This window comes from Chiloscyllium plagiosum, unplaced genomic scaffold (genome assembly GCF_037043375.1).
Source record: "Chiloscyllium plagiosum isolate Xiang-an unplaced genomic scaffold, Cpla_swu_hap1 HiC_scaffold_26, whole genome shotgun sequence".
Classification (NCBI taxonomy): Eukaryota; Metazoa; Chordata; class Chondrichthyes; order Orectolobiformes; family Hemiscylliidae; genus Chiloscyllium; species Chiloscyllium plagiosum.
This window is the reverse complement of record NW_028270164.1, coordinates 2,016,381-2,042,661: the sequence shown is the minus strand read 5'-3', so window position 1 is coordinate 2,042,661 and position 26,281 is coordinate 2,016,381. Positions and strand designations below refer to the sequence as shown.

Here is a 26,281-nt window from a genome sequence, read left to right as displayed (position 1 = left end):
TCCCCAAACAGGCGCTAGAGTTTTCTGGGACAAAGAAAAGTCTCAGTTACTTTGGAAAGGTGGATGATCTATTGCCCAAAACAGAACCAAGAAATATTCCGCCTTTCATTCGACAACTCACATTTCTTTAAAAGTATATCAATGTACTGTTCTTAAACATGGATGAGCTAGCTTTACAGAACGTTCCTCTACTGCCTGAAAGAATTGAACACCTGACTACCTGGCTCTCTAACCTTTGTCTCTGCAGTTGTACCTCTGATTAGGTCTCCGTCAACAGTATCTAATCTTTAGAAATTTGCAATACAATGCTTACGTGAGAAAGATTTTAAAGGTTGGCCCTTTCCTTTTCCCTCCCTGTCCCATACCCCTCTCCCGCCCTCCCCATTCCCCTGTCCCAGATAAAAACACAAAAAAATTAAAATAGCAGTGGGAGAGTTTAAAGACAAGTTAACACTTTCAGAGATGGATCTTTCGTCTGGATTTCCTCAGATGTCAACGCCTGTGAGACGGATCTGATACCCCAGAAACAGTTCCGCAGTTGCTCTCTGCTCGAATGCAATGTGCCTGTTGAGCTATCTACAGCATTGAATAGAAAAAATTCAAATTGAGGTACCTTTAAAGCAGGTTGAAAAAGTCTGTTTGGGGCCCTAGCAGTGAATACATACTTATTCACATTGCAGCTCTGTGTGAATACCTGGCAGTCCAGAAGACTAATAACCATCTCTGTTTTAGCGACAAAACATTTGGGAAGAAAGTTAATAAAATGGTCACCAGTCTCGCTTTGATAAATTGGAGTCATTTGGTCTACACCAAATAAATTGGTTGTGTCCATGCTCCATTGCTAATGGCTAACTAAAGCTGCCATTAGAGTCTTCAAGTATCTGTTGGTATTTGAAGAACGTGCTCCTTGCTTTGATCTCTCAGTCCCAGGTGAGTTAGCTCAGGAGATGCTGTTCTGATGGATGTGCAGGTTATGAGGTCTGACCCTGTTTTTTTTGTATTTTTTAATACGTTGAAGTGCTTGAGTTCCATTTTATTCCAATTCTTCTGCTGTTAGCTCCTCCTCCATCTCTCTCGCGTCCTGCATTTCTGAATTCACATTGGCTGTCGCAATAATCGAGACAGATGGATCATCCTCCTCCAACTCTGCAGGCTCCTCCTTGATATGGACCTGGTGCCTGGGGAAAGTTTGATAAATATGTTGATATTCAATCACAGACTAAAGAATACTTCCACCTTTATATGCTCTTTAATGACTATTCCATCAATTTCCAACTCAATAATGAGGCCATTGAGCTGCTACAATCAGTAGATACATCATGAGTGGAAAGTCTCAAGGTGTAGACCCCGCCTATATCTGCAGTGTGGACCAAAGGTTCATCAGGCATGGAGGCAGAGACCACTTCCAGGAATCTATTCTATAGTGTGTTTGGAAAAACACCTCACTCCCATCGTCTGTCTACATTTTTATTTTTCAGTCATATGATGTGGGTTTCATTGGCTGAGCCATCCCTAATTACCTTGGAGAAGATGGGGGCGAGATGCCTTCTTGAACATTTAATGTAGGGCCACCCACAGTGCCCGCATGGAAGAAATTCAAAGATTTAAACCCAGTGACTCTGATGGAATGGTGCCATATTTCCAAATCAGGATGGTGGGGAGAACTTGTGTGCCTAGCATCAGCTGCTCTTGTCCTAGATGGTGGTGGCCATGGGTTTGGAAGGAGCCTTTGGGAGTTATTCAGATTTATACATAAAGAACAATGAGATGGGTGAGACACTGGACTGTAGCAAACAGCTGGTAACTCTGCTGTGAAGACATTGCTGAGTGGGTAACACTAGCGTCAGGGAAACAGTGGAGAAGAACAGGTGAAAAACAGGCTCCAGGATTATGTAAAGACTGTATTCGTAAAGCTAATGAGGTGACTTGGCTGTTGTAAGGTGTTACATACTGCATTCATCTCTGGAAAACTGGAATTCAGTTTCAGGTTAAATGCTCAGGACTTTATCAGCAAATAAATATATCTCAAGTGGGTCAGCCGATGGACACTGTCTAATCAACAGTCATGAGTATAGTGCACTGTACTTCATTCCTTTTAAGGAAATATCCAGTCATTGCTCACAAATGAAACCAGGGTGATATGATAATTGTTGCAGTAATAGTAGACACTGATTGTCCAAAGCACATGTGCATTCTCCTTTATTACCAACTGTTTCCCGAGTGGGAATCCAGTCTGAATGTTCACATTACCCTCAGATCTTTGCTTATTGTGAAATTCACTCCTGGTCATTGCTGAACATTCCCAGTTCAGGCACAGGACACAGAGTGAAGCTAAGGGACAGTATGACAATATTTTCATTCCATTATACATCGATTAGGATGCTCTGATTGGTGCTGAACTTGAGCAGTTTGGTGCTATCAAGCTCCGTCCAAGAAGTCAATGGGATGCTCAATCTCCCTACCAGCCTGCCAGCTGATGAAGAGCCTCTCAATAATTCACACCCTGAAACCAAAGACATGTGTTCACCCATCACCTGCCGTGCTCACTGATGGACCTTTGCTCCTGTTCTGACAAACTCTCAGTTTTGAAAATCCCATCCTTTTTCCAAGGCCCTCCATAGCCTCACCCCTCCCTATCTTTATAGTCTCCTCCAGCTGCAGTGGTGTGTGGTGTGATAGTGACAGCATATGGCGCAAACTTAATGTTCTTGGGTCTTGGGTTCAACCTCCCACAATGGTAAGATTCAAATACAATCAAAATCTGGAATTGAAAAGCATCATACAACTGCAACCAATTGTTGCAAAAAGCAATCAGGTTCATTACTGCCCTATGGGTAGGAAATTTGCCATCCTTACCCAGTCTGGCCTATATGTGACTCCAGACCAAGAGCAATGTGGTTGACTCTGAACTTCTCTCTGAAATAACCTAGGAGGTCATGAGGTTCAGGGTAATTAGGGGTAGACAGTAAAAGCTGGTGCAGCCAGGGATGTCAAATCCATGAATAAACCAGACCCTCTGTGTTCCTCCAATACTGGGATCTGGCACATCCCCAATTTTCATTGGTCATGATTGGCATCTGCCTGGGACCCTGAATTTTCACCCTAAAGCTTTCTGTCTTTATAATCTCCATTTTAAAGGGGTTCCTTAAGATCTCATTTTTAAAAAAGTTTTGGTAACTTTTGCTAATGCTTGAAATCAATCTGCTTTATACTCCTGTGGTGCACCTTGGCATGTTTCCCCACACGAAAGGCGCTATTGAAAAGCAAGTTGTTATTGTGTCTGGCCCATGAGCCGTGCATGTGGTGGGTCAGCACTGTCCCAGAGTCAGCTCATACCCGTGCTGTTGAGGGGAGAGACCAGGACTGCTGCTCCCATTACTGTTCACTTGCTCCACAGTGCTGCTGACGTCATCGTGAGCTACATGCATCAAGCCACTAGCTGACGGGTTCATTAAGCTCGGACTGTTGAGGAGCTGCATGTTGCTTTCAGCCAAAGCTGCCTGAAGAAGAGGGGAAGAAGGTTTGAGACCCGTTAATGTACTTAAAGACCATTTCTTTCAGAACCTTTTTGCCGAGAGAGTAGTGAGAATATGGAATGCAGTGCCAAAAGGAGTGAACAGTGACAATGGAATCAAAGAGGGAGGAGATTATGACAAGATGGGAACTGAAGAAAATGATCATAGAGTGGGCTGGAAGGGGCCTCTTGTGGTACAGTGGTAATACTCCTATCACCGAACTGGGAGGCCTGGGTTCAAGCCCTAACTGTTCCAGAGGTGTGTATTGACATCACAGAGCAGGTTATTTAGAAAATGGGAAGGGTGAGATGAAGCTGGGTAGGAAGTGACTGTATACAGCATCGATACCAGTACAGACTAATTGGGCCGAATGGGAGAAAGTGAGGACTGCAGATGCTGGAGATCAGAGTCGAGAGTGTGGCGCTGGAAAAGCACAGCCGGTCGAGGAGCAGGAGAATTGATGTCTCAGGCATAAGGGCTTATGCCAAAATGTCAATTCTCCTGTTTCTCAGATGCTGCCTGACCTGCTGTGCTTTTCTAGCATCACACTCTCAACTCTAATTGGGCCAAATGGTCTATTTCTCTGCTGGAGTTTTTCGATAATTCTATGTAAAGAACATGGGCGTGTCAAGATACTGAAGGGTCTGGAGATGGAAGAACCAGTTTAGACTCCTGCTCAGGGAACATCTCCTCAGGGGCTGCTATTGTTGGTCTCAGTATTCTCGGCTAATGGCTGTTAACAATAACCAGTCAGTGTTCCTGCTCTTGATCACTTCTCAGCAGCCCCTCCTGCTGGTTGTGTCTGGAAGGATGACAGACCAGACCCTTGATTGTCTTGTTATCTTGTTCAAAGACCGAGTGGCAGTTAATCATGGGTGAAGCTGATTGGCAGTGACACCAGGAGCTCTCCAGCCCACACAATCTCTGCGATCAATCCTTGGCTCCCTCTGATTACCCATCTCCATTCTGCTTCACCACAACATTTTTTAAAAGTGTAGTCTCAGTTTCTACACATATACTGACGAAACTCTCAGCACCAGCTCGGGCAGTCTGCTTCCCTGACAGTCAGTATGAAGTGAGAAGGACATTGTGCTTGTTGCCTGTTATGACCTTTGCCAGAGGCACTGATTCCACCCTCTCTCTGAGGGCCATCTCTCTGCTTCCAGTCAGAGCTCCCAATGATCTAAGGCCACCCTGCATCAGCTCATCGACTGCTGAAATCCTCATCTATGACCTTTCTCACTAAACTTTGCAAGCTAACTTCATACCTTTCTCCTGACTGAAACATCCTAAACTCTGCTGCATGTGTCTGAACTTGCACCAAATACATTTGCCATCATCACTGTCTTTGGTGATTTACAATAGCTCTCAGCCTCTCCTCACCTCACCCTCTGTCAGCCTGCTCCACCCTGGCTCTGTGAGCTGTGCCAACTTTACACCTTTGTGATTTTTATACTCCCGAATCTGCCCATTCCCAATTTTAATCACTTCACCATTGGTGACTGCAACCTAAGCTCTGAAATTCTCTCTCCTCTGCTACCTCATCTCTCTGAAAAGATGCTTCTTAATGTTCTTGACTAGGTTTTTGGTCACCTGTCCTAATATCTTCTCATTTGGTTTGGTGTTCTGTTACCATCCTTACTAATGTAGAACAGTCCCTCACTATAGGACACATCCCCTAGAGGTCAGTCCAGGAAATCCCACTGCGCAGTGTAGAGGTCACACCCTTTGAGTTTAAAAAGTGCAGCCTTAAATTGAGCAGTTACTCTGGCACCTTCCAGTGGCAATGCTTGGTATTACAGAATTATAAGAAAATACAATTATTAAAGTTCAATGATATGGGAAACTATTTTAAACTTTCCAGTCCACTCTTGCACCAGATTATCAGTAAACCTGGTTATGGAGTCAGTTGTGTAGCCTTTTAAACTTACTCCAACTAGTTAGTAACTGTCCTAACATTTGTCCGTCAAACTATTTAAAAAGCAGCTGATGTTAAAAAGGCTGATTAACCAATTCTAGATTAAATAACTTGTTATTATTTTAATGCAGAAAATGCAATACCTCACCTTAACTGTGTAAAACACTGAAAGGGGAACAGATTCAAAGCCTGGGTGCGGAAGGAAATTTGCAATTCCCAAATTGAAACCTTCATGACACTCACATTATGTTGCCTTAATTAACTGTTACTCTTTGTTATTAAACTGCAATATGTGAGTTAGGAGTAGTCTAACCCAGAGCTATAGAGGCTGCATGGCTCCACCAAACAAACCCAGGCAATTAAACCTAGGTGTGTCTTCACTCCAGGTGCGGAGGGTGGATTTCCATCAACGTTTGCAAAGTCTGCAAAGTATCAGTTCTGATACTGAGAGGCTAGGAAGTACCTCGGTCTGCAACTCTCTGTCCCAATCACTCCCTCTCTATCTGAATCACTCCCTCTCTGTCTCAATCACTCCCTCTCTTAGTCACTCTCTCTCTATCTCAATCACTCCCTCTCTCTCAGTCACTCCCTCTCTGTCTCACTCGCTCCCTCTCTGTCTCAATCATTCCCTCTCTATCTCAGTCACTCTCTCTCTGTCTCACTCGCTCCCTCTCTGTCTCAGTCACTCCCTCTCTATCTCAATCACTCCCTCTCTGTTTCAATCACTCCCTCTCTGTCTGAATCATTCTCTCTCTGTCTCAGTCAGTCTCTCTCTGTCTCAGTCACTCCCTCTCTGTCTCAGTCACTCCCTCTCTGTCTGAATCATTCTCTCTCTGTCTCAGTCAGTCTCTCTCTGTCTCAGTCACTCCCTCTCTGTCTCAGTCACTCCCACTCTATCTGAATCATTCTCTCTCTGTCTCAGTCACTCTCTCTCTGACTCAGTCACTCCCTCTCTGCCTCAGTCACTCTCTATCTGAATCATTCTCTCTCTGTCTCAGTCACTCTCTCTCTGTCTCAGTCACTCTCTCTCTGTCTCACTCGCTCCCTCTCTGTCTCAATCACTCCCTCTCTATCTGAATCATTCTCTCTCTGTCTCAGTCAGTCTCTCTCTGTCTCAGTCACTCCCTCTCTGTCTCAGTCACTCCTTCTCTATCTGAATCATTCTCTCTCTGTCTCAGTCACTCTCTCTCTGACTCAGTCACTCCCTCTCTGTCTCAGTCACTCCCTCTCTATCTGAATCATTCTCTCTCTGTCTCAGTCACTCTCTCTCTGTCTCAGTCACTCTCTCTCTGTCTCAGTCACTCTCTCTCTGTCTCACTCGCTCCCTCTCTGTCTCAATCACTCCCTCTCTATCTCAATCACTCCCTCTCTGTTTCAATCACTCCCTCTCTGTCTGAATCATTCTCTCTCTGTCTCAGTCAGTCTCTCTCTGTCTCAGTCACTCCCTCTCTGTCTCAGTCACTCCTTCTCTATCTGAATCATTCTCTCTCTGTCTCAGTCACTCTCTCTCTGACTCAGTCACTCCCTCTCTGTCTCAGTCACTCCCTCTCTATCTGAATCATTCTCTCTCTGTCTCAGTCACTCTCTCTCTGTCTCAGTCACTCTCTCTCTGTCTCAGTCACTCCCTCTCTGTCTCAGTCACTCCCTCTCTGTTCTATTCCCCATTTGTCTATTTCTCTCACTGTCCGTTTCACTCTCTGTATTATTATGCTGTCTCTTACTCTCTTTGTTGACTTTATTTATAGTCCGTTCCTTTTGAGTTTCTCCTTCCCTTCCCTCTTTTTCTTTCCCTCTGTCCATCTCTTTTGGTGTTTTTCAGTCAATCCCTGTCTCTGTCCATCTCCCAGTGTTTGTCTCTCACTCTGTTTCTCTTTCATTCGTCACTCTGTCACGTATCTTTCTTTACCATCCTCCATATTCACGTTCTCCAATCAACACAAAGATCAAAGTAAACTTTAAAAGTTCAATGAGCATAAACCATAACAGCATGGACTGCTACTGAAGGACTGAGTCTTTATTTTGGCTCAAATACAGCATTGACAGAGTTATCATCAGATAATGAAACAATTTTTCACCAGTTACTGATAACAGTCCCTGTGTGAGAGAGAGCACCGTGCTGAATTGAGCTCTGTTTCCTCTGTTACTAATGACCCACAGCTTGCTGGGTTACTCTGTGCTACATAGGCAACAAAATCTTACTCGCTGAAACTTTTCTCTGTCATTTCACTTCTGTCTAAAAACCCTTTCTAATATCGGATTATTTACTGGGACAGTTGTCAGTACTCCCTCAGTACAACACTCCCTCGGTACAACACTCCCTCATTGAGACTTGGTGAAACTGCTCCATGAGACCTTGCCTTGTTTCCTGTTCAATTTCCTGTTCATTCCACTATTGTCTCTGTTAATGACCCTGTCAAGTGCATCAGGATGCTTGTGTTGTTCCACAGGTGATATATAAACACAAGTAGTTTTGTTTGTTAACCTTACTGGTTTCTATTCCTAATCTATAATGTAGACCACCCCTATAACCCTGGACCTCTCTATTTGAGGACAGATTAATTCTGGGTCAAACTCGTAGATCCACACAGACCAATTTCCTGGACCATTCCCAAAGCATCATTCTTAAAAAGTTCAGAATAGGGTCTCCACATTAAAATCCATAACTTCAGAAACTGACTGTGTTCTGTCTGTTCTTCATTTGTCTTACATTCTAGCCTCCCTCCCCTCCTCCCACCATCCCACACACCTCCCCCCTCCCCAATCAGCCACGTCAGTACCTTGTTTACTTTGGTCTCAGGATTGAGGACCCATTCTCTCCTTCACACCTACATTTACATCCATTTTACATCTTGTCTTTTCTCCACAGCCCTTTGTCTTTTGCACTGTCAAAACCAAATTAAAAAAAACATTTTCCAACACCTATCAGTTCTGACAATGAGTCACACTGGACTCAAGATGTGAACTCTGTTTTTCTCTCAACATGCACTGCCAGACCTGCTGAGTTTCTCCAACATTTTCTGTTCTTATTTCAGATTTCCAGCATCTGCAGTATTTTGTTTTGATCCTTAAAATATTCTTCTTTTGTTGTTGGTGAGTGGCAAGTTGCTATGACAGTGCAGTGTTGTTGAGGTGGACAGTCATACCTGTCTCACTTTGCCCCTATTGTTAGCCTCAATGTGAGGACTCTGGATGTATAATCCCAGTCCCCCCCCACCCCCATCCCCAGGAAGTTCGGTGTGTGAACAAATACCTGGGAAGACCACATCAATATCTGGTGATGACTTCCATGACTGAATGTCCACCCTGCAGATTCACAGGAGTCGGGCTTGTACAACAACAACCTGTGACATTTCAGCTCCTTTAGCACTTCACATTAATGTAACAAAATAAAATTTGGCACTGACCCAATTGAGAGGGATCAGTTGGCCATGATATTGGTCAAAATGATAGTTTTGATGTAACTCAAAGGGGAGGCGATAACCTAACGGTATTCTCGCTGGACCGTTAATCCAAAGACTCAGATAATGCTCTGGGGTCCTGAGTTCAAATCCAACCATGGTAGATGGTGGAGTATGAATTCAATGAATATCTGGAATTAAGAGTCTGTGATGACTAAGAATCCATCGTTGATTGTTGGAAAAACCCATCTGGTTCACTACCGTCCCTTAAGGAAGGAAACTGCCATCCTTACCCAGTCTGGCTACATAGAACTCCAGACCCACAATGTGGTTGTCTCTTAACTGCCCTCTGGGCCATTAGGGATGAGCAATAAAGCAAAAAAAGTGGAGAGGGAGAGGAGCCAGATTTATGGAGTGGATTTCAGGACTTGGGATCCATGCAGCTAAAGGTCTAGCTGTGAATGACAGAACAGTGACAATTCGGGATACTCACAAGGCTGGAATTGGAGAGGTACAGAGATTGTGGGCTCCTGGAGTTTTCAGTGATAGGGAAGGATAAGGACTTGGAGGGATTTCACATCCAGGAGCAATTTTTAAAGAATGACTCAATTTATTCATAAAGTGCATTTTCTCTATTTTTCTCTCCTCTCCTGAAGAGGAGGTGACTGGACTCAGCATCACACTCCATATCCAGATATATCACACGTGCGGCTAATCGATTATGGGAGAAATCACACCTAGACATCATCCAGTTTTTACACACACACACTCACACACTTACACAGACATACTCACTCACACATAAATACCTTACACACATTCTCACACTCATATGTGCTCACACACACTGCTTTGCAAATGTACTCCCACCCACACAAACTCACACTCTGTCTCTCTCTCACACACAAATACACACACTCACTCCCACACACACACACACTCACTCACACATACCCAGAAAAACACACTCAGGCACACACACTTTCACTTATTCACTCCAATTATAAACATTAATTCAGTGCAAGGAGCAGGAACAATTTCAGTCGATTCTCTCCTGTATTCGAGAAGGCCAAGGTTAACAGCCTATTCCTCAGTGTGTCCCAGTTGCAGCCAGTCCCTCTGAGTAATTGCTGAAAGCTCAGTATCAGGGTGACTCTGACAGGGAAGTCTTGCTGAGGTACACAGAGTACCCAGCTGGTGGCTCTCTCACTCTGTGAATCAGTCTCAGGCTTGCTTTATCAAACATGTCAAATATTCCGAGGATGAGAACAAGACATCAGAGAGAATCTAACAAATCAAGCCAGTCTGTTACACTCTGAAATATTCAAATCACAGATTTGAACCTGGAACTGATTAATGGTGTGTCTATTTTTTCAACTTCTGTGGTTTACAGTCTTTGTGAATGACTGAATGTGTGAAAGTGTGACTGTTAGTGTGAGCATGAATGTGAGTGGGAAGTGTGACTATGAATGTGAATGAAGAGTGTGTGAATGTGTGAGTGCATGTCGCACCTATCATTGCAGATGTATCTAAGTGAATGTTAATGTGTGGGTGAGCATTCTTGTGAGTTTGCGTTTGAGTGTGTGTGCTATTCAGCATGTGAGTGTTAGTGTAACTGTGTGAGCATGAGAATAAGTGAGTGTGTGTCTATGTGTGTGTGTGTCAGTATGTGTATTTTAGTGTGTAAATCAGTGTGTGTGTCTGTCAGTGTGTGTTAGCATGTGTGTAAATCAATGTGTGTCAGTGTGTGTGTGTCAGTATGTGAACATATGTGTCAGTGTGATTGTGTGTCAGTGTGAATGTGTTTCAATGTGAGTGTATGTGTATAGTTTTGCATTTGTGTGTATGTCTGTGATTATGAGTATGCCTGGTAGTGTATATGTGTGTGTATGAGGGTATGAGTGCAAGAGTGAGTGTTTGTGATTATGTGTATGAATTGCGTAAGTATGTGAGTATATGTATATAAGTAAAATGTGTGTGTGTGTGTATTAGTATGTGTGAGTGAGTATGAGTTGTTGTGAAACCGTGTGTGTGTGTGTGTGTGAGCGTGTGTGAGCATGTGTGTGCGAGCATGTGTGTGCGTGTTCAGTCTTTGGACCTATATCCTAAAACTGAAGTTGGTGCTGGAGGTATCAGTTATTTTAACAATAGAAACCATTGCAATGATACAGCACAGAAAGAGGCCTTTCTGCCCATCTTGACCATGCCAACTCAAAGGCACCCAAAAGCTCTGTCTAATCCCACTTTACTGCACACAGACCATAGCCCTCCTTCCTAAGGTGTAGATCCAAGTACTTTTTAAAAGAGGTTAAAGTCTCTGCTTTCAATACCAACTCAGGCAGTGAATTCAGACACCCACCACCACCTCTACGTAAAAAGATTTTCCTCTTCTAATTCTTTTGCCATTCCTCTTGAATTGCTGACCCCTGCCAAAGGAAACTGGTTCCTCCAGTCTGCTCTATCTCTCCCCTCTTCTCAATCATGTCACCTCCTCAACTTTCTTTGTTCCAAGGAAAACAATCCCAACCTCTCCAATCTCTCCTCGTAGCTACAATCCTCCAGCCCTGGCAACATTCCAGTCAATCTTCTCTGTCTTTCCTGGTAATGTGGTGACCAGAGCCCCACACAATACTGTACACCATCATTATTGTCCGTCAGGTTCGTTGTATTGGAGTGGTGGTTTTCACTTTGCCTGTGCAGACTCTGTATACATGGCCTTGCAGATGATCCAATGTGACCCCACTGTAAACAAAGTCCCGCAGTCATTAAAATGATGCGCCCCCCCCCCCCCAACCCTTTCCCTCTCCCACCTGCTCCCCCACCCCCAACCCCACGCCCAACCTATACCTTTCAGTAACTCCCTTGTCCCAGATTTGTGAATACAGAATGCGCTGGACAAACTGGGTGAAGATCCTGACTGAGGCCGACTCCTGCCTCATCTCCCTCTCCCAACTACCTGCTCCTGCTTCTGAAGTTCTGGAGATGAGGGAGAGAGCCAGAGTTGGGGAATTTACAACTTTTGATGCCAAGATCAGATGAAAAGGTGAAGGTGGAAACTGTCAGTGACCTCTGGAGGTAGGTCTGTGGCTCTGGTTAGTGTTATAGACAGGCTTCAGTACAATGGGGGAAGGTCTCAGGTTGTGTTTGTGGTTTTCAGGTTAGCATCTGAAATTTACTCCAACTACGTCCAGAACAGCTGAAGAACAATCCTCACCTGATAGCTGGGGTTAAGTGCTCCTCCATATCCAAGTCCCGTAATCACATTCTTCACGAGAGTTGGACTTCTGAAAGAAAAGGTTCTTTTTTCAGAAAAACAAGACTTAATTTCAACTCAACTAAATTATTGAAAAGACCCAATTGGATTTCCCTGCATCGCTTGGGAAAGTTCAATTCTCACTTGCCCACAATCTTATGTAGAAATGAATTTCTGTAACCTTTATCACACTTTGCAGAGTGCTCACTGTCCAAATACAACTCTCTGCCTGAATCCCCTCATATCTCATCTCACCAAGTCACTGTGTTGTCTTTCCCAAGTCCTGACTCCCTCATGTGGTCATTCTGCTTTCCCTGAAATACATTTACGCTATCTAGCTCGACTGCTCACTGAGCTAACGAGTTGGCCTTTCCACTATTCTTTGGGAATTGATTCTCCAGAATTTCCTATTAGATTTCATTAAGGGTTGTCTTAGTCAATAGGTCTCAGTTTCCCCGACAACAACTACATGCAGCTGTGATACACCCTGTGGTGGAGCGTGGCTCAAGCCCAGTGTATTGTGGTGTATTCCTGCAGAGACTAAGCCAAACATGGGGATAGTGAACACAACAGCATTGTGACAGGAATTTTCACCTCATAGTGTGCTGGCCTCTGCTGGCAATACCAGGTGGGCATTTCCTGCAGGGAGTGAGTGTGGATATCTCCCTGACCCACTGATGGTTGTTTCCATTAATATCAGTTCATCTGGTCTCTTTCTCAAACTCAGCAAGAATATAAGAGAGTCATCAGCCTCACTGTCTCAAGCTCTGAAGGAGGTCACTGGACTGGAAACTTTAATTCTGTTTTCTCTGTCCAAAGATACTGCCAGACTTGCTGAGTTTCCCCAACAATTTGATTTAGATTCCCAGTATCCACAGTATTTTGTTTTTAATTATAGTCAGATCATTGGGAGTCGAACAGTGATTTTGGGATAAATATCTCAACCAGAAACCCTGTTCCTCTGTCCATCTGCAGCAGTGTGAAGGGTCTGCAGTCTTGTTATCTTGAGTATTGATCATGGGTGTATACCAATTCGAACCTGATGGTTACCTTATCCCTAGTCAGGAATCAGCCGTGCTGCTGATCTAGGGGGCGTACCATCTGACTTGCAGGGAGCAGATGCCTCTTGAAATGTCAAAGTGTCAGCGAGGATAGTGGAAGAGATGTTTTAACCAAATCTCACCCGGTCATCTTTGGTGGCCTGCGCTTTTGGTACTCCACTTCATCCACTGTCCAAACTGCCCCTTTCACATTCTCCACTCGTACAAAACACTTGTGAAGGCTGAGGTTGTGTCGCACGGCGTTCTGTAACATACAAGGACAGACAAATAGGTGAGAGACATGAATTTAAGCCCCAGGAAATGTGGCTCCGAATCCCGAGCAGTCACTTCTGATTGGATCATTGAGTCACAGTGAGGAAGCTGACCACTCAGCTCGTTTTCCACCAACCTTCCAGAACAAACAACCCTGTCCCTTTGCTTTCAAAGTAATAATGTGCTTTCACACCCATTCCTGCTTTTCAACACGTTCCTGTGCATTAGGGCATCGGAATGGAAAATTTTAGAGTGTGGCACACCTTCAGCACTGACCCTCCGACAGTGCGGCACACCCTCAGCACTGACCCTCTGACGGTGCAGCACACCCTCAGCACTGACCCTCCGACAGTGCGTCACACCCTCAGCACTGACCCTCTGACAGTGCAGCACACCCTCAGCACTGACCCTCCGACAGTGCGGCACACCCTCAGCACTGACCCTTCGACAGTGCGACACTCCCTCAGCATTGAACCTCCGACAGTGCAGCACACCCTCAGCACTGATCCTCTGACAGTGCGGCACTCCCTCAACACTGACCCTACGACAGTGCAGCACACCCTCAGCACTGATCCTCTGACAGTTCTGCACACCCTCAGTGCTGACCCTCCAACAGTGCGACACACCCTCAGCACTGATCCTCTGACAGTGCGGCACACCCTCAGCACTGACCCTCTGACAGTGCAGCACACCCTCAGCACTGACCCTCCGACAGTGCGGCACACCCTCAGTGCTGACCCTCCAACAGTGCAGCACACCCTCAGCACTGACCCTCTGACAGTGCAGCACATCCTCAGCACAGATCCTCCGACAGTGCGGCACTCCCTCAACACTGACCCTCCGACAGTGCGGCACTCCCTCAGCACTGATCCTTCGACAGTGCAGCACACCATCAGCACTGACCCTCTGACAGTGCAGCACACCCTCAGCACTGACCCTCTGACAGTGCAGCACACCCTCAGCACTGATCCTCTGACAGTGCGGCACACCCTCAGCACTGACCCTCTGACAGTGCAGCACACCCTCAGCACTGACCCTCCGACAGTGCGGCACTCCCTCAGCAATGACCCTTCAACAGTGCAGCACTCCCTCAGCAATGACCTTCCGACAGTGCAGTGCTCCCTCAGCACTGACCCTTCGACAGTGTGGCACTCCTTCAGCACTGAACCTCCAACAGTGCAGTACACCCTCAGCACTGACCCTCTGACAGTGCAGCACACCCTCAGCACTGACCCTCTGACAGTGCAGCACAACCTCAGCACTGACCGTCTGACAGTGCAGCACACCCTCAGCACTGATCCTCTGACAGTGCGGCACACCCTCAGCACTGACCCTCTGACAGTGCAGCACACCCTCAGCACTGACCCTCCGACAGTGCGGCACACCCTCAGTGCTGACCCTCCAACAGTGCAACACACCCTCAGCACTGACCTTCCGACAGTGCGGCACACCCTCAGCACTGACCCTCTGACAGTGCAGCACTCCCTCAGCACTGACCCTCCGACAGTGCAGCAAACCCTCAGCACTGACCCTCCGACAGTGCAGCACTCCCTCAGCAATGACCCTTCAACAGTGCAGCACTCCCTCAGCAATGACCCTCCGACAGTGCGGCACTCCCTCAGCACTGACCCTTCAACAGTGCAGCACTCCCTCACCAATGACCTTCCGACAGTGCAGTGCTCCCTCAGCACTGACCCTCCGACAGTGCGGCACACCATCAGCACTGACCGTTCGACAGTGTGGCACTCCTTCAGCACTGACCCTCCGACAGTGCAGCACACCCTCAGCACTGACCCTCTGACAGTGCAGCACACCCTCAGCACTGACCCTCTGACAGTGCAGCACACCCTCAGCACTGATCCTCTGACAGTGCGGCACACCCTCAGCACTGACCCTCTGACAGTGCAGCACACCCTCAGCACTGACCCTCCGACAGTGCGGCACACCCTCAGTGCTGACCCTCCAACAGTGCAACACACCCTCAGCACTGACCCTCCAACAGTGCAGCACACCCTCAGCACTGACCCTCTGACAGTGCGGCACACCCTCAGCACTGACCCTCCGACAGTGCGGCACACCCTCAGTGCTGACCCTCCAACAGTGCAACACACCCTCAGCACTGACCCTCTGACAGTGCAGCACACCCTCAGCACTGACCTTCCGACAGTGCGGCACACCCTCAGCACTGACCCTCTGACAGTGCAGCACTCCCTCAGCACTGACCCTCCGACAGTGCAGCACACCCTCAGCACTGACCCTCCGACAGTGCAGCACTCCCTCAGCAATGACCCTTCAACAGTACAGCACTCCCTCAGCAATGACCCTCCGACAGTGCAGTGCTCCCTCAGCACTGACCCTCCGACAGTGCAGCACTCCCTCAGCAATGACCCTTCAACAGTGCAGCACTCCCTCAGAAATGACCCTCCGACAGTGCGGTGCTCCCTCAGCAATGACCCTCCGACAGTGGGGTGCTCCCTCAGCACTGACCCTCCGACAGTGCAGCACTCCCTCAGCAATGACCCTTCAACAGTGCAGCACTCCCTCAGCAATGACCCTCCGACAGTGGGGTGCTCCCTCAGCACTGACTCTCCGACAGTGCAGCACTCCCTCAGCAATGACCCTTCAACAGTGCAGCACTCCCTCAGCAATGACCCTCCGACAGTGCAGTGCTCCCTCAGCACTGACCCTCCGACAGTGCAGCACTCCCTCAGCAATGACCCTTTAACAGTGCAGCACTCCCTCAGCAATGACCCTCCGACAGTGCAATGCTCCCGCAGCACTGACCCTCTGATAGTTTTTTGTAATAAGTACTGTGCGTGCTAGGCTGGGCCTGTGGAACTGGTGTTACGTATGGACTGGTTAAGAACAGTAGGTTGTCTGTTTGCTAGTTGGGATTTTAACGCAATCTGACAACTTCCTGACCATTACCAACTCATTCTTTGATTTTTGTTCCAAATTTATTTTTAAACAGAATTCAATCTGAAACTGCTTGCAGGGAGTTCAAAGTCTACTGGATTACTTTTCCAGGTGAGTCGATCCCTTATTCACAACTGCCCTCTGAAATGGTCGAGCAAGCCACTCTGTTGTATCAATCACCACAACGTCTCAACAAACAGATGAAACCGATGGATTACCCGCATCAGAAAGACAATGGCAGAAACAACCCTGATCACCCTGCAAAGGTCTCCTCACCAACATCTGGGGGCCAGTGCCATAACTGGGAGAGATCTCTCACAGGCGAATCATGCAACAGCCTGACATAGTCGTTCTCATGGAATCATACTGTGCAATGTCCCAGACTCCACCATCAACATCTTGGGATATGTCCTGTCTCACTGCAGGGCAGACCTACCAGAGGGGGCGGCACAGTGGGATACAGTCGGGAGGGAGTTACCCTGGGAATCCTCAACATTGACTCTGGGCTTCATGAAGTCTCATGGCTTCAGGTTAAATATCAGCAAGGAACGCTCTTGCTAACCACCACATACCACCTTCCCTTGGCTGATAAATCAGTACTCCTCCATGTTGGACAACATTTGGATGATGGACGCTGGGTGGCAAGGGCACAGAATGTACTGTGGGTGGGGCATTTCAATGTCCACAGCAGGAGTGGCTTGCCAGCAACACTACTGGGTCCTAAAGGACATAGCTGCTCGACTGTAGTACCACTTCAAGTCATCACAGTATTGTGTTGATCTCGGAGAAAGTAAGGACTGCAGATGCCAGAGGAACAGGAGAATCCTGCTGAAGGGCTTATGCCTGAAATGTTGATTATCCTGCTCCTCAGATGTTGCCTGACTGGCTGTGCTTTTCCAGCAACACACACTTTGAGAGTGTTGATCTACTCTCAATCATCAGTAAAGTGATGGAAGGGGTCAGTAATAGCGCTATCAAGCAGCACTCGCTCAGCAATAACCTGCTCAGTGATGTCCAGTTGGGTTCTGCCAGGGCCAGCCAGCTCCTGACCTCATTCTAGCCTTGGTTCAAACATGGATAAAAGAGCTGAATTCCAGAGGGGAGGAGAGAGGGGCAGCCCTTGACATCAAAGCTGCATTCGACAGAGGGTGACATCAAGGTACCCTGGCAAAACTGGAATCAATGGGAGTCAGAGGGGAAACTCTCCACTGGTTGGAGTCATACCTAATACATAGGAAGATGGTTGTGGTTGTTGGAGGTCAGTATCTCAGCTCCAGGACATTACTGCAGGAGTTCCTCAGTTCCTAGACCTAACCATCTCCAGCTGCTTCATCAATTACCTTCCCTCCATCATAAGGTCAGAAGCATTCATGACCCCTCAGATACCGAGGCACTCCATGTTCAATTATAACAAGATTCGGACAATGCCCAGGTTTGGGCTGACATGTGGCAAGTAACATTCACGCCACACAAATACCAGGCTATGACCATCTCCAATAAGAGACAAGCTAACCACAGCCTCTTGACATCCAATTGTGTTACCATCACTATTTCTCCCACTATCAACATCCTGGGGAGGATTACCCCTCATCATGGTGTGGCAGAACATAGAACATAGAACATTACAGTGCAGGACAGGCCCTTCGGCCCTCGCTGTTGCACCAACCTGTCATACTAATCTGAAGCCCATCTAACCTACACTATTCCATGTACGCCCATATGCTTGTCCAATGACGACTTAAACGTACTTAAAGTTGGCGAACCTACTACCGTTGCAGGCAAAGCATTCCATACCCTTACTACTCTCTGAGTAGACAAACTACCTCTGACATCTGTCCTATATCTATCACCCCTCAATTTAAAGCTATGCCCCCTCGTGCTCGCCGTCACCATACTTGGAGAAAGGCTCTCCCTGTCCACCCTATCTAAGCCTCTGATTATCTTATATGTCTCTATTAAGACACCTCTCAACCTTCTTCTCTCCAACAAAAACAGCCTCAAGTCCCTCAGCCTTTCCTCGTAAAACCTTCCCTCCATACCAGGCAACATCCTAGTAAATCTCCTCTGCACCCTTTCCAAAGCTTCCACATCCTTCTTATAATGCGGTGACCAGAACAATACACAATACTTCAAGTGCGGCCGCACCAGAGTTTTGTACAGCTGCAGCATAACCTCATGGTTCCAGAACTCGATCCCTCTATTAATAAAGGCCAAAACACTGTATGCCTTCTTAACAACCCTATCAAACTGGGTGGCAACTTTCAAGGATCTGTATACTGGACACCGAGATCTCTCTGTTCATCTACACTACCAAGAATCTTACCATTAGCCCAGTACTTTGCATTTCGGTTACTCCGACCAAAGTGAATCACCTCACACTTGTCTGCATTAAACTCCATTTGCCACTTCTCCTCCCAGCTCTGCAGCTTATCTATGTCTCTCTGTAACTTACAACATCCTTCGTCACTATCCACAACTCCACCGACCAGAGTAGCAGCGTTCAGGCTCCTATGCCCGGGATTGACCTCCTCATCTGCACTTTTCTTTTTTTCCCTTTTTCCTTCTATCCTTTCTCTTTTTTTCCTCAAACTTGCCTGAAGGGAGCTCTTTGGCAGGAGGCAGCTTCGATGGACTCTAGGGCAATGGCAGCATCTTCAGAGGCAGCGTGGCTACAGAGTCGGTCGGTCAGCCTGTGGAGCCTGGAGGGGAATTCTCACTTCCATGTGGAGTAGGCCCGTGACGGCAGCATGATGTCTGTTGGGAAGCCTGGAGTGGAATACTCTCTGTGGCATGGCATGCGCGGGTGCAGCCCAATGCAGGTCACTTGGTGTGGCATGGTGTTGGTTGGGAAGCCTGGAGCAGGATACTCTCAGCAGCATGGCATGTGCGGGTGCAGCCCAGAACAGGGACTCTGGCAGCGACATGCTGTAGCAGCGGAGAGGGAAAAGTTGGGACTCCCATTGAGCCATTTTTAAAAATTTTATTCTGTGAATGGCACTTATGTATGAGCAATGGTCCACACTATTCACTGTATTTTATATTGAATACACATGACAATTTTATTCATCTTGCATTTTCATTAACCAGAAACTCAATTGGACTCACCACATAAACTCACCACAGCGGCTACATAAGCAGGTCAGAGGTTGGGAATACTACAGTGAGAAACTCCCCTCCTGCCTCCCCAAAGCCTGTCCAACATCTACAAGGCATGAGTCAGGAGTGTGATGGAATACTCCCCACTTGCCTGGATGGGGGCAGCTCCAACAACACTCAAGAAGCTCTACACCATCCAGGACAAAGCAGCCGCCTGATTGGCACCACATTCACAAACACCCAGTCCTTCCACCACTGACACTCAGTAGCAGCAGTGTGTACCATCTACAAGGTGCACTGCGGGAATTCACCAAGACTCCTTAGACGGTACCTCAAAAACACATAACCACTTCCATCTAGCAGGACCTTGGCAGCAGATACATGGGAACACTTTCACCTGCAAGTACCCCTCCAAGCCACTCACTATCCGGACATGGAAATATTTCATCATTCCTTCACTGTGACTAGGTCAAAGTCATGGAATTCCCTCCCTAAGGGCATTGTAGGTCAACCCACAGCACGTGGACTGCAGTAGTTCAAAAAGGCAGCTCACCCCTGCCTTCTCAAGGCCAACTAGGAACAGGGAATAAATGTTGGAACGACCATATCCCGAGTGAATGAAAAAAACATTTAAAGGGAAAGTAGGTAATAATCGTTAGATTGGGGTTGTGATGGTAGATTGAGATTGGAAAAGAGGGAGGAGGTTCCCCAGAACGGGGACTGCTTGATCTGTATCATTTATAAATCTCCGATGTGAAGGGGAGACTGATAGTCAGGCCCAGTCACAACACCCACAGCACATGCACCCACACGCATGCACATGCATACAGACACACTTACATACACACATATGTACACGTGGATGTGTACACATGCACTCACACATACACACACAAACACACTTACACATGCATGGACACTGATGGATATAAACTCACACACACATGCACTGCATGCGTGAGTGCATACACACACACACACACACACACACAAAAACATGCACAGGCAAATGTAGAAACACACAAACATCCACATCAGCAATGCCTCGCTGCATATGTATATTTGCATCTTGAAAGTGCCCTTCAATAATCCTCGAGAATTATTAACATGTGGAAAACCAGTTCCATTTTAAAGAAATACTTTAAAAGCTTATCTGAAGTACCATCAATAAAATTAAATGCGAGACAATGAAACAAGGTTGACAGGAGTGCTATTGTGCTGCAAATGTTATTTTAAAAAAGAGCAGTTGCAGTGAATAGAAGCTACAGTATTCAAAGTCTGTAAAACTGGGGTATTCATTCACGCCTAGTTATCCCAGATCACAACAGAAATCATTTTCTTAAACCCAAGCCCTTCAATGTTCTCTTTACAATTTCATGGAGATTTCTACATGTTTTGGATTTTGCAATGAGGTAATTTACTTTGTAAAAATTACATTACTGCTATACCTCACCAAAAGAGAAAAAAAAACCAAGAAGTGTTTTTTCATGACTTGAAGCTGTAATTGTGTTAAGGACAGTCACCAAAGAAGCAGATTTAATTTATGATACCTTTTACATGAAATCTTTCTTAAAAGATTGACAACAAGTAACGAGCAGAGTAAGAAAGTATTGTTGCTTTGAGTCAGTGGTTGGTAACTCCTCGCCTGCCTTTTGAAATAACTCCCCAGAGGCTGGTATCCCATCATAAAGTCCCCCTTTATTTACACGATATCTGACATTCATGTTTATATCTGTCAGCCAGGGCTTCCTGATTGGTCCAGGTTACCAGCCGCAGTCAGGGAAATCAATGTCCATGAGGTCCACATGACTGACCTCGTTACATCTTTCAGATTGTGGGCTTTGAATTCAACTACACTGTCTTAGATTAGATTAGATTGCTTGCAATGTGGAAAAAGGCCCTTCGGCCCAACAAGTCCACATCGACCCTCTGAAGAGCAACCTACCTGTTCCCCTACATTTACCCCTTCACCTAACACGATGGGCCAATTCACCTGACCTGCACATCTTTGGACTGTGGGAGGAAACCGGAGCACCCAGAAGAAACCCAGGCAGACATGGGGAGAATGTACAAACTCCACACAGACAGTGGCATGAGGTGGGAATTGACCCCGGGTCTCTGGCACTGTGAGGCAGCAGTGCTAACCACTGTGCCACTGTGCCGCCCGTCTTAGGTCCATACACCTGGGTAACAGCAACAATACTGAGAGAGAGCACTGTACCATCCATCAGCGCTGAGGAACTGCTGCACCGTCGGAGGGTCAGTGCAGAGGGAGTGCTGCATTGTCGGAGGGACAGTGCTGAGGGAGTGCCGCACTGTCAGAGGGTCAGTGCTGAGGGAATGCTGCACTGTCGGAGGGTCAGTGATGAGGGAGTGCTGCACTGTCAGAGGGACAGTGCTGAGGGAGTGCCGCACTGTCAGAGGGTCAGTGCTGAGGGAGTGCTGCATTGTCAGATTGTCAGTGCTGAGGGAATGGTGCACTGTCAGAGGGTCAGTGCTGAGGGAGTGCCGCACTGTCAGAGGGTCAGTATTGAGGGAGTGCTGCATTATTAGTGGGTCAGTATTGAGGGAGTGCTGCACTGTCAGAGGGTCAGTGCTGAGGGAGTGCCGCACTGTCAGAGGGTCAGTACTGAGGGAGTGCTGCACTGTCAGAGGGATAGTGCTGAAGGAGTGCCGCACTGTCGGAGGTTCAGTGCTGATGGAGTGCCGCACTATCGGAGGGTCAGTGCTGAGGGAGCAGGCACTGTCGGAGGGTCAGTACTGAGGGAGTGCCGCACTGTCGGAGGGTCAGTGTTGAGGGAGTGCCGCACTGTCGGAGGGTCAGTGCTGAGGGAGTGCCGCACTGTCGGAGGGTCAGTGCTGAGGGAGTGCCGCACTGTCAGAGAGTCAGTGCTGAGGGAGTGCCGCACTGTCGGAGGGTCAGTGCTGAGGGAGTGCTGCACTGTCGGAGGGTCAGTGCTGAGGGAGTGCCGCACTGTCGGAGGGTCAGTGCTGAGGGAGTGCCGCACTGTCAGAGAGTCAGTGCTGAGGGAGTGCCGCACTGTCGGAGGGTCAGTGCTGAGGGAGTGCTGCACTGTCGGAGGGTCAGTGCTGAGGGAATGCTGCACTGTCAGAGGGTCAGTGCTGAGAGAGTGCTGCACTGTCGGATGGTCAGTGCTGAGGGAGTGCTGCACTGTCAGAGGGTCAGTGCTGAGGGAGTGCTGCACTGTCGGAGGGTCAGTGCTAGGGAATCCTTTAAATAAAGGAAACCGTGGACAGAGTTGTTGCCATTTTAAAACAAGTTGCTGGAACTCAGTGGGAGTTTTGTGTAGATTGTTGCCTTCTCCCAGGTTGGGAGGATTCTTGGACTCATTGATACGTGGCTGTGTGCTCAGGACAGGTTTGCCTAGATTCAGTCTGTGTTTTGTTTATTCAGTCAGGAGCAGTTATGGGTGCCAGGTGAGCTCCGAATGACAACACCTCTCTGACTAGGTTCTGACATGTGGACAGCCTGCATGTGAACAACACAACGGGTGCCTCCAGATTCAAAAGAGACAACATTTCTCTCCTCTTGCAGAGAAGTAACAAAGAAATAGGAGATAGCTCACTCTTCTCATTCCCCACTTGCCTGGATCTGCTGCTTGTAACCAGTGACTGGGAATCTGAGCAGTTAGTTGCCAATTCTGAGGGGACTCAGAATGCAGAAAGATCAGAAAGACTTGGAAAAATCAAATGACACCTCATCAAATTCTGTGGAGTGGTGCTATTGAACTGTGTTCCCTTCATATTTTTCTTCATCCATAACATTAATGTTTTTTAAATTTATTTCTGTTAGTATGTCTCTACTGGGATTTAAGTAGGTCATAGAGATTATGTTAGACAATTATAAATTAATCATTCATAATCTGATTGTCTGTGGTTGGAACGGATTTATTTGCAATTAGTAATAGTTTCTTGCTAACTGCAGAAAACTGGTCGGTATTTCTTGATAATCTGAGCCCATTAGGCAGGAAATTTGGGAGGAATGGGAGAATTTGAGTAACCTGATTAAACCTTTCATGATGACTCAAGCAGTAGGAGACTCAGGTATAGTGCACATTACCAAGTGGATTGTGAAGACACAGAGAAACAAACAAGATAGAAAGTCATAGATCACACACACACACAGACACACACACACACCCAATCACAAATCCCCACATTCACACACAGACTGACACACACACGGATGAACAAAGGTCACTGTAATGTAGGAAACACAGCAGTCAGTGTGCACACAGCAAGATCCTATGAGTAAGATAATGACCAGACTTTTGTTTTAGTGATATTAGTTAGAGATACATATTTGCCCAGGTCCAGGGAAAATGCCCAGCCCCTCCTTTCAGTAGCACGTCGGGATTTTTCTCTCCATCTGAGAGGGCAGACCCTTCACTCCACAGATGCTGCCAGACCTGGCGAGCTTTTCAAGCAATTTCTATTGTTGCAGACTCTCAGTTCATCTGAAGGCGAGTACCTTCAGTGGGGCTGGATGGGAAGTGGACGGCAGGTGGACAGGAAGTGAACAGGAAGTGCCAGACCCAGAATGCGCTCAGCTCCTTGGAATGCTGGTGGTGCCTTTTGACTCAAGTCACAGTAGTCACCCTGCAGGAGAAGGCTATTCAGCCCATTGTTTCTGCCCCGGCTCTCTGAAGGAGCACCTCACCAAGTGTTGTTCTCCTGCTTCTCCCTCTAACCCTGCACATTGTTCCTTTATAACTAACTATCCCATTCCCATTTGAAAACCTTGACTGAATATACCTCCACCAATCTAGACTTCCTGATCTTACTCACTCGCTGCGTGAAAATATTTCTTCTCAAATGACTTTCGCTTCTTTTACCTGTTTCTTTATATGTGTGCCCTCGCCATTCTCAAATCTTTCACAAATGGAAACAATCTCTTCCTGTTCACTCTGTCCACATTCCTTATGATTTAGTAAACTTCTATCAAACCTCCTCTCAACCTTCTCTTCTCTGAGAAGGACTGTCCCAAACCTGTCGCATCTAATGTCATAACTGAAGTTCCTCATCCATGGAACAATTGGTATGACCCCCTCCATTACTCTCTCCAATGTGTTCACGCCCTTCTCAAAGCACCATGCCAAAAATATACACAATACTCCAGTTAAGACCAAACTGGCATCGTATATTTTGACATCACCCCCTTGCACCTGTGCTCATGCCCCTGTGATTAAAGCCCAGGACACTTCATTTTAATAACTGCTCTCTCCCACTTCCCTTCCTCCTTTAGTAACGCATACTCCCTCTGCTCCTGCCCCCCCTTTTAGAAATGTTGCCTTTACTTTTATAATTTTTTTTGATGATCTACCAATCAAAATGTATCAGAGGTACTCACTGAACCACAGGTGCCACTACACAGAAGGCATTCAACACTGATATAACTCCCCAAAACATCATTAGATGGAGCAAACAGTGAAGCACAGCTGCAGGGAGGGTAACACAGGAATTGGTTATGAATGTTTTTACCGGTGACAAATCTGGGAGACAGACCAATCAGGCTTTTAACAATCTCATGCTGAGGTTTTGGAAGCCCTGGACAGCCCATTGTTGCCCAGCTGTACACACTGCTCTAGCAATAATATCCCACAGAGGGGAAGAGTGGCCATTGTTCTCTTTTCTCTGAGGTACTAATACAATTCATTCAACTCTCAGACATCTTCCAAGATTTGTACAGATATCCCACCTCCACTGCAAGTAAATACAGTTCAGAAAACTGACAGGAAAGTGGAGCTGAGCCCAGATTTCGATCAGTCAGGATCTTATTGAATCAAGGAATGGGCTTGAGGGGTTGAATGGCCTACTCTTACTTTTAGCTCCAGTGCATCTGAGTAACCCCCGTGGCTAAGTGGAGAGTCAGTCATTCTGTTACAACAACATCTCGCATTTTGATGCAGGAAAATGTCCCAAAGTGTTCAGCTAGTGAGATGTATTAATGGTTTCAGAGGCAGCCTCACAATCCAAAAGGGAGTACGTTAGGAACATGTCCCATCTCCAGATTGCTCATCTGCAAATACAAGCTGTCTTCAGTGACACAGACAAACTACCATTGTCACCACACTAGGGGCAAATCATCACGGTGCGATGGGTAGATGGTCCTGCATTGATTAGAGAGTGAGAAGGGGCACTGCAAGGAATTTCAAACAGAGGAAAAGGAACAGTTGGGGGGGGGGGGTGGAGTGGGGGAGGGTGAGGGGATCATGGATTATGAATGGATGTGAAGAACAATATTAACACACATTGAAAGTGTAATCCAAAGTAAACGGATAAGTCTTGGACAAAGTGCAAAGGTTCACAGACTCTGATTAGCAGAAACAATTGGGAGATTTGGGTGTGAGATCCAAAGAGGAATTGATCTAGTCCAGGCCAACTTTGTCAGAATGAGGAACATGCTAACATCAAAGGGACTGGAGCTAAATCTTAAGAAAGGAAGCTTTTGACCTTACGTTTTGTCATCTATGTTTTATGTTTTAGAGAAGAACAAACAAACAGACAATCCATAAATTGAATGTATTCGAGGTGTGACCACATTGAAACATATTCAACATATCATTTCAGTTGCATGACACTGTAATCTTTTGCTATAAATTTTGTGTCTCATGTTCCACAGCTACCTGTTGAAGGAACAGTGCTCCGAAAGCTAGTGCCTCCAAATAAAGCTGTTGCACGATAACATGGTGTTGTGTGATTTTTAACCTTGTCCAGCCCAGTCCAATACCGGCCCCATCACATCATACTGAAGCATGTTCTACACAATCTGCATATTCATGGAAGGCTAATGAAGAAATGTTTGAATACCCAGAGAAAAGAGGAAATTGGTTCGTAATGTCATGGAGAAG

The 26,281-nt window shown here is 46.7% G+C and overlaps 1 protein-coding gene across 8 annotated transcripts in view; it reads right to left on the bottom strand.

Moving 5' to 3' along the window:
• Positions 1-403: 403 nt before the first annotated feature.
• The window catches only part of foxp4 (forkhead box P4), a 396,512-nt gene continuing 370,634 nt past the window's right edge, over positions 404-26,281 (bottom strand). For all 8 annotated transcript variants that reach the window (XM_087973402.1, XM_087973403.1, XM_043716312.2 and 5 more), the window contains 4 exons: positions 13,268-13,389; positions 12,046-12,115; positions 3,337-3,500; positions 404-1,178 (listed from right to left, as the gene is read on the bottom strand). In XM_087973402.1, the coding sequence (XP_087829528.1) occupies positions 1,034-1,178; positions 3,337-3,500; positions 12,046-12,115; positions 13,268-13,389 (501 nt within the window). In that variant the 3' untranslated portion in view covers positions 404-1,033. The remainder of the gene's footprint in view (positions 1,179-3,336; positions 3,501-12,045; positions 12,116-13,267; positions 13,390-26,281) is intronic.